Source organism: Adiantum capillus-veneris, chromosome 9 (genome assembly GCF_014529385.1).
Source record: "Adiantum capillus-veneris isolate H3 chromosome 9, ASM1452938v2, whole genome shotgun sequence".
Taxonomy (NCBI): domain Eukaryota; kingdom Viridiplantae; phylum Streptophyta; class Polypodiopsida; order Polypodiales; family Pteridaceae; genus Adiantum; species Adiantum capillus-veneris.
This window is the reverse complement of record NC_140939.1, coordinates 136,126,789-136,135,284: the sequence shown is the minus strand read 5'-3', so window position 1 is coordinate 136,135,284 and position 8,496 is coordinate 136,126,789. Positions and strand designations below refer to the sequence as shown.

Below are 8,496 nucleotides of genomic sequence, written 5' to 3'. Positions count from 1 at the left end.
CATGGTGACACAACAATGTGTTTATGGCGGACTTGGTGATGTAAAGAGATGCTATACAGAGAGGATAGTCAATAGCTACCAAGCCGTAGTAAGGAGATAGTGGGGGCGTTCATGTGAGGTGGTGACGATATTAATCAACATTACGGTCTGTAAGTTGCAGTCAGCTTGGCATTTCTCATGCATTTTGTAAATTGTAATGGATGAAAATTTACTTGGTTGTCCTAAAACGGTCTTGAACAATAATGCAACAAGGACCTGTCAAAGAAGTACCCACATCGTATGCTTTTCAGCTTAAATCTTTGCATGTAACCGCGTCGTATCCTCTATGGGTCTCCCAAGACTAGTTCCAATAATTTAATGGAGCTACTTTTCAACTAATTCAACAACTTCAATCCACTAATACCTATAAGGCATAGGGAAACCCGACTCTTATGAACCTAGAAAACTTGGAATAGTGTTCGGGAAACATGTGTCTTAGCTTAATATCGTGCCATTTTCGATTTCAAGAAAAGAGGCACTGGACGGAAAAACGGTGGGAGGGAGTCATGGAGAACATCTGGAAGCCAAGGTGGCCTCAGTATATGAAGATAATTATGTGGAAGGTGATGTGGGGTGCTCTACCGACGAGCGTAAAGATACAAGAAAGAGGAATCGGGTCCGATCCGGGGTGCAGAATAGCTAGTGAAGACCTAGCACACCTTTTCATGGGATGCCAGGCAATCAGTGGCATGGTTGGGAAAATATGCAAGTGGATTCAAAGGACATGGCAAATTAAGTTCTTCAAGACTGATCTGCTCCTTGGTAGTAATAGGTTGGGAAGTCTTGCTCTTCTTGTTTGCACTCAAATAATCAGGTACTACTTCTTTCACCATATTTGGCAAGCAAGGAACCGTCGCGTGTTTGAGGGGGGTCTGGTTGTGGCAAGTTTTTGTGAAATCATACAAGAGAGCAGAGTGACGATCCACATGATCGGAGGCAAACAAGCCTCAGAGGACTGGTCTAGAACAATACATGTCATGATGACATCTTATAGTAAGTAGAGCCTAGGAGTAGTTGTGGTTTCTCTGTCAAGTGGAAAACTTGTAATCCTTTGACCCTCAAGGCTCAGTCTGAGCTCGAGGTTGGTGTATATTTCTGATGGTCTTTATACTATCCACTCACAATTGTGAGTTTTGCAAAAAAAAAAAAAAAAAACAAAGAATGCCAGTTGAGGGCAAGTGCAAAAGGAGAAATTCCGTCCCAAAAATAGAGAAAAATAATGTAAAATTTTGAAATAATAACCTTATTTTAAAAAATTTCCTCTTGGCAAATTCCAGAAAAGGAAATTTTTGTATGTTTGGGAAAATGGAACAATGACTTGGAATGAGTCGAATGGCTATGGTTTTGAACTTGTACGTGAACCTTATGTGACGTAAACGATGAGGTCACCATTTAGACAGCCGTACCCGGCTCTCAGTCTTGGCCTGCAAGGCAGAGCTGAGATGTTTCAGCCTTGAAAAGTTTCACAATTGAGGAAGAATCGATCCATAAAGGTGGCCAATGCATCTAAATGCAAGAAAAAACCCTAAACTGTAGAAACCCTAACCCTAGACGCTCAAGTACTTGTGACAGCACCATTATATTATGGATAGCAACTCTGATGCCACCCCCCACGCCTTGGTCGTTGCATCCAGTGGGCAAGGCCATGTCGTCCCAGCCATGCTCCTCTCGGAATCGCTCGCCGCCCTTGGCTTCAAGGTAAGCTTTGTCTACTTCTCCTCCTCCTATGCCAACCTCAAAGAGCGGAATAGTCTTGTTCTCCCTAGCGCATGCTGCACCGCCGATGGTGGCGGTAGCGGTAGCAGCGGTGGTGATGGTGGGAGAGGGGATAAACCAACCCCCCCCGCCGCCCCCCCCTCTTCTCCACGGGGCAAGGAGGGAGGGTTCAACTCTGCCCATGCGGATGCGCCCTTACACTCTACACTCTATGGACTTGTCCTATAGAGGAATGCACGTGCAATAAACAAGTGCAATGAAAAGCACAAGTCAAGGCCTTGGCTTGTCAAAGTGGAATTTAGCACGCTGCAGCACACATAAGTGAAGGCCATGGGGCCATGGCTTGTCAAAATTGTCGAAAGAATAGTCTACTGATGAAGTTAAAAACATTTTAATATTAACAGGCATCATACATTATACTCGTGGACTTTTTTCTCCCGTGGATAATATTTGAGTCAAAACTGGATTATTTTTTAAGCCACAATAGTTATTATAATCCGAAAATTATTACATTACATTTGAACCAAGGTCTGAATACAGTTAGTTCCAATTACATTTGAGCCAAGGTGGCCTCACTATATGAAGATAATTATGTAAAAGGTGATGTGGGGTGCTCTACCGAGGACGAGCGTAAAGATACAAGAAAGAGGAATCGGGTCCCGATCGTTGCTCGGGGTGCAGAATAGCTAGTGAAGACCTAGCCCACCTTTTCAAGGGATGCCAGACAATCAGTGGCATGGCTAGGAAAATATGCAAGTGGATTCAAAGGACATGGCAAATTAAGTTCTTCAAGACTGATCTGTTCTTTGGTAGTAACACGTTGGGAAGTCTTGCTCTTCTTAGTTGCACTCAAATAATCAGGTACTACTTCTTTCACCATATTTGGCAAGCAAGGAGCCGTGGCATATTTGAGGGGGACCTAGTTGTGGAAAGCTTTTGTGAAATCATACAAGAGAGCAGAGTGACGATCCACATGATTGGAGGCAAACAAGCCTCAGCGGACTGGTCTAGAACAATACATGTCATGATGACATCTTGTAATAAGTAGAGCCTAGGAGTAGTTGTGGTTTCTATGTCAAGCAGAAAACTTGTAATCCTTTGACCCTCAAGGCTCGGTCTGAGCTCGAGGTTGGTGTATATTTCTGATGGTCTTACTACTATCCACTCACAATTGTGAGTTTTGCCAAAAAAAAAAAAAAAGAATGCCAGTTGAGGGCAAGTGCAAAAGGAGAAATTCCGTCCCAAAAATAGAGAAAAATAATGTAAAATTTTGAAATAATAACCTTATTTTTAAAAAAATTCCTCTTGGCAAATTCGAGAAAAGGAATTTGTATGCTTGGGAAAATGGAACACTGACTTGGAATGAGCAGAATCGCTATGGTTTTGGACTTGTAGGTCACCATATAAACAGCCGTACCCGGCTCTCATTCTTCGCCTGCAAGGCAGAGCTGAGATCTTTCAGCCTTGAAAAGTTTCACAATTGAGGAAGAATCGATCCCTCAAGGTGGCCAATGCATCTAAATGCAAGCAGAAACCCTAACCCTAGACGCCCAAGTACTTGTGACAGCACCATTATATTATGGATAGCAGCTCTGATGCCACCCCCCACGCCTTGGTCGTTGCATCCAGTGGGCAAGGCCATGTCGTCCCAGCCATGCTCCTGTCGGAATCGCTCGCCGCCCTTGGCTTCAAGGTAAGCTTCATCTACTTCTCCTCCTCCTATGTCAGCCTCAAAGAGCGGAATAGTCTTGTTCTCCCTAGCACATGCTGCACCGGCGATGGTGGCGGTAGCGGTAGCAGCGGTGGTGAGGGTGGTAGAGGTAAAATTTCCATCCATGTGCTCGAAGATGTCTTGGAACCGGGTGACGTCGATAAACTCTTCCCTGTCACCCCTTCCATGAAGGAGAACTTGTTTAATCTTATTGTTGAGCTCCGAGAATAGGGTGACCCACCAACATGCCTCATCTGCCACTCCTCCACCCCTTGGGCACTTGAGGTCACCCAACGTGCCCGCATCCCTCGAATTGAATTATGGACATCCAATGCCATGACACAACTTTTGGCCGTCTCCAATCTTGAGGTCCTCTACTCTGATGGCATCTTCCCTGAGAAAGGTTTTTATTTTTATTTTGTCCTCTCTTTTTTGGGCTATTCCAGGGTATTGAGCTTGTTTTTGATTGGTCTGATGCTCCTCATGCTGAATTACATCATACTTAGATCACAAGAAGATTTAGAAATTTTCTCATGCAGGAAAAGGGAGTCTTTTTCAGTGTTTTTCATACAATGCATAACATCATGAGCTTCTGTTCGAGAAATCACCGCATACCTAGCTAGGTATACGGTGCCTCCCTCGTAGAAGCTCATGATGTTGAGGTAAGTCACAATGTGGGAATTACTGTGAGAATTTGCCCAAACCTTCTTGTGGATATTGTTGTGAAAGCCATCTACTGAAAGAGAGGGACATAGTATAAAAGTGGTAGCATTGATAAATATGTTACATGACAAGTCATCAGAATATCGAATGCCCATGAATTTCTGTCATCCATTTGTCCTTTGCATAGCAATTTCTCCGTTCTCCTTCGAGGGTTATATATTGAGGCAACATGTCGACTGAATATTCTGTCATGATTAAGATTGAGTTTAGTTTTTATCACTAGCTGATGTCATCTTTTGCAATGTGGACAGGATCCCCCACCCAGTGGAAGAGCGAGACCCCTTTGATGCTAACTCATATTCCAGGCCTTCCACCATTCTCATCTGAGCTTGTATCGCAAGAGCTGCGATTTGCGGGCTCATCAAATCAATTTGTACAATTCGTTCTGGAGGTGGCTTCATGTGCGAAGTCTAGAGAGAGAGTTCTGATCAATTCCCTGTTGGAGCTTGAGCCCGATGCATTTAAGTCATTAGAAGCTCAAGGAATTACCAGCTATGCGATCGGCCCTTTACGCACCGGCCAGACGAAGACGGAAGATAATGCCCTGACAGAATGCCTATCGTGGCGCGACTCGCAAGCAGAGTCGTCCGTCATCTACGTTGCATTCGGTAGTTTTGCAAAGTTGTCTATAGAGGAGATACAAGAGCTTGCTGTTGGGCTAGAGGCAAGTGGGAGTCCCTTCTTATGGGTCATAAGAGAGGATGCACTTACAATGGAAGAGCTGGCTTGAATGCTCCCGGAAGGCTTCCTTGAGCGGACAAGGTGCAAAGGAATGATTATAAGCTGGGCTCCCCAAGTAAGGGTGCTAGCACACAAAGCGGTTGGCGGCTTTTTATCTCATTGTGGCTGGAATTCAACAGTGGAGAGCTTGTGGGCGGGTGTTCCTCTTCTATGCTGCCCGCGCCATGCGGAGCAGAGGTTGAACTGTCACTACCTTTGCAATGTGTGGGCGGCAGGATTGGAGCTCGGGCGCACGGAGACCGGTGGCTTAGACAGAAGCTTTGTGGAGGTTGGAGTGAAAGCATTGTTGCATGGTGAAGAGGGTCATAAAGCTAGAAGCAAAGCCCAAGAGATTATGCACATTATTGAGAAGACTAGCCAACAAGGAGGACAACCTTTTAGCAACTTGCAAAAGTTATATGATGATATGAGAGCACTCTGCTCAAAGCCATCAAAGTAGAGAGCTTTTAGGTATGGAAAGAGGTGTGTTCAAACACATAGTACAAGTTTTAGGAGTTTCCCATCGAAAAAAATAATTTTTACACTCGACGAGTGAGAAAATCGTTTTTTGCATCCTGATGTGATTTTTTCATGGCTGAGAATAAATAAATCTCATGTGAAAATTAAGTTTATCACCCAAGGAACAATCATGGCGCCGTGATTGTTCCAAAAAAGGGTGGAAAAAATAAGCAACCTGTTCCGATTTTTCTACTCGAGGGTGTGAAAAGCGATGGAAAAAGTGCCCTTTTCTCGACTAGTGAAAAGTTCTATGTAGCAGTCAAGAAAGCTTGATACAGCAAGTAGGGTCTTGTATGTATATTCCTCTACTTAAGTTTCCTCCCGGTGGAGATGAGAAGAGAGGTATTGGATGCTTAGAAAAAAGATGATACATCATATATGTTATTTACATGTTATTTCTCAACGTGGCTTAGCACATATACAAGTATTACTTAAGGGCGGGCAATCAACTTTACTGTGGAGTATAATATAATGTTGGTTAAGAGAAGAGAAAAACCATACATTACACCTCAACTTTGCAAAAAAGAGTGTTAAAATTTTGAAAACATAGCTCAAATTTCTTGAATTTCACAAAGCCCTACGCAAGAGGACAAGAAAGAGGGTGGCATCCACTACTTTATGTTGCTCTTTCGAGAAGTAGGAAGACAAATGGAAACTCTCTGTGGAGCTCCATCTCGCCCAATGTTAATCATGTAATCAATGTTAAACGGAAAAAGGAACTTCGTAAGAAAAAAAAAAGCTAAAAACGTTGCACGCAGGAGAATTATCCATGAAGTTGCTTGACAGAGCTCATCCGATGCAAAGCTCAAAATCAAAAGCAACGGCTTGACTCCCCTCGTACCAGCAATATTCTGCGAGTGAAAGAAGGGTTTTTGACCCTAATTGTGAAGGAAAACCTCCAAAAACTCAACCATGGCGGCGGGCGGTCTGAGAGAGAGAGAGAGAGAGAGAGAGAGAGAGAGAGAGAGAGAGAGAGAAGAGAAGAAGAAGAAGAAGAGTGTTTTAACGTAGTAAAACTCATTCAATCTACCCATATATTTCTAGATGGTCTACAATACTGATATTGAATTGTGTTCCAGACATTTAAAGGTATACCTCCAGAAGTGATTGTTAAACTTGGGATCTCGATCACTTACCATTGTTGTTTATCAATCATATAATCTGTATAGATTGTGAACAAATAGCTTAGCTAACTTTGGAGTTTTAAGAGTGGACTTGGTTGGAATAAAATTACAAAGTTAACCTATCTACCACCACCCATACTGAGTCATGAACTTGGGCAGTGGTTGGTAGACCCACAATAAAATCCATAGAGATACTCTCTCATTTACCATTGGAAATCTCCAAAGGATATTAAAAACCTCCCATCTTTAGGCGCTCTGTTTTATTGACTTGAGATTTTTGACATTAGTTGCAAGACATTGTCTTGAACATATCAATGTAAATCGGGCTAGTAAAGCTGTCATTGTACAAGTGCATAAGTTTTCTTTAAGTTTTCTTTATACCTATGTATTTTGCTCTAAGACTGTCATGGCATTCATAAAGAATTTGGCACCAAATGTCTACGTCCATCAATACACAAACTCTCCCATTGTGGAGTAGGTATCCATCATCTATGGGGTAAAATTCTTTCATCTTTTCAGCTTATTGCTTGAAAGAGACAAACTGGGTGTGAACAAAGTAGACACATTGCTAGCATTGGAGTGAAAAGTGCTACAAACGGAGGCATGGAAGACCCTGCAAAATAGCAAAAACTACATGATGCAAGCCATAAAACCGACTAAACTACATACTTGACAAATTTCGTAGCACATAATCAAGACTACACGCGATCAGAGAGGGAGTAAGAGAGCATGTACAGATGCACCTCTTAGAGCAGAGTGCTACACCAGCACGACGAGAGAGAAAAGATGAGAAGAGAGAAAAATAATATAAACATGTGCAATCTCTCCCTGTGCAAGAGTGAGTATTTTCCTCTCTCACGTATTTATTTATAGATTCTTGAAAGCTCAACATGAGTACAGATTGCCTAACCGGACACAATAATGTTCATACCTCATAAAGAGCACTTGAATAATACAAGTGTAGATAAAATGTATATCTTTTACCATAGTCCATAGCTCGGTCAGCTTTTTTCAACTGTCAACTGCAATAAATAACAAAATATCAATTTCCATTACATACCTCTCCACTAAAAAGCAACCGTCTTCAGTTTTGCGAAGATAGAAATCTGTAAATTATGCTTATTAAAAACAATGATTAGTAGTTTTTATAAAAATAGCACATATTAAAAGAAAAAATAAACTTAAACAACATTTGTATGCCTGTCGCCATCCACATACCACCTATTCTAGTGTCCCATACCACGAGAATAAGTAGTATAGGTCATATGAAATGAATCAGGGTATCATTGGTCACACTCATCGTTCAATAAATTCATTCTTATAAATCTCAAGTCCAATTCCATAAACACTATCGTGATAGAAAATTATTATATACCAAATCCAATTCCAAATCCAATATCTTTCATTTTGTACCCGGGTAGCAAAATCATACGATGCACAGTGGTGGCCAGCCATTGCAATATGCTTTTGTGATTGGTGTTGCCTCAACCGATGAATCTACACCAATGAAATGTGCTATCTAAATTGAAGTATCTACACTAATGCTACTTAGATTGGTGGATCTGTATTTGATTTTGTGCTACCTAAATCGGCGGATCTACACTAGGATGAGCATTTACACACTACCTAAATCAGAAAATCTATGTGTACGTGGACAATGGACTAGACAAGGCATAAAAATTACAAAACATTTACTACCTGTTGGATACCAAATTGGAGTATTGTTGAGTAGCAGAGTACTTACAAATTGTTGCTCACTATCCCAAAGCACGTGAGCTCATGTGAGTAGCTGCAAAGCTTAATGTCAAATCCTCTCATTAAAAATTACATTCAATGTAAGCACAAGCCATAACTTTAGGGATGGTTAATTTCGCAATATGCCATAAGAGAATATAGTTAAGCAAAAGATATTTTCCTTTAAAATTGTCCAATGGTATTATCCTT

General features: G+C 41.7%; 2 protein-coding genes and 1 pseudogene across 2 annotated transcripts; all 3 read left to right on the top strand.

The window, feature by feature from the left end:
- Window positions 1-3,073: 3,073 nt before the first annotated feature.
- LOC147451223 (uncharacterized) lies at window positions 3,074-3,697 on the top strand. Its single transcript, XM_086520885.1, has one exon. The coding sequence runs from the start codon at window positions 3,335-3,337 to the stop codon at window positions 3,695-3,697; it is 363 nt and encodes a 120-aa protein (XP_086377011.1). The 5' UTR covers window positions 3,074-3,334.
- Window positions 3,698-3,736: 39 nt separating this feature from the next.
- LOC147451222 (UDP-glycosyltransferase 88B1-like) lies at window positions 3,737-5,054 on the top strand. Its single transcript, XM_086520884.1, has 2 exons — window positions 3,737-3,869; window positions 4,441-5,054. The coding sequence occupies exons 1-2, from the start codon at window positions 3,803-3,805 to the stop codon at window positions 4,917-4,919; spliced, it is 546 nt and encodes a 181-aa protein (XP_086377010.1). The 5' UTR covers window positions 3,737-3,802; the 3' UTR covers window positions 4,920-5,054.
- LOC147451221 (UDP-glycosyltransferase 85A3 pseudogene) lies at window positions 4,962-5,369 on the top strand (annotated as a pseudogene).
- Window positions 5,370-8,496: the final 3,127 nt, after the last annotated feature.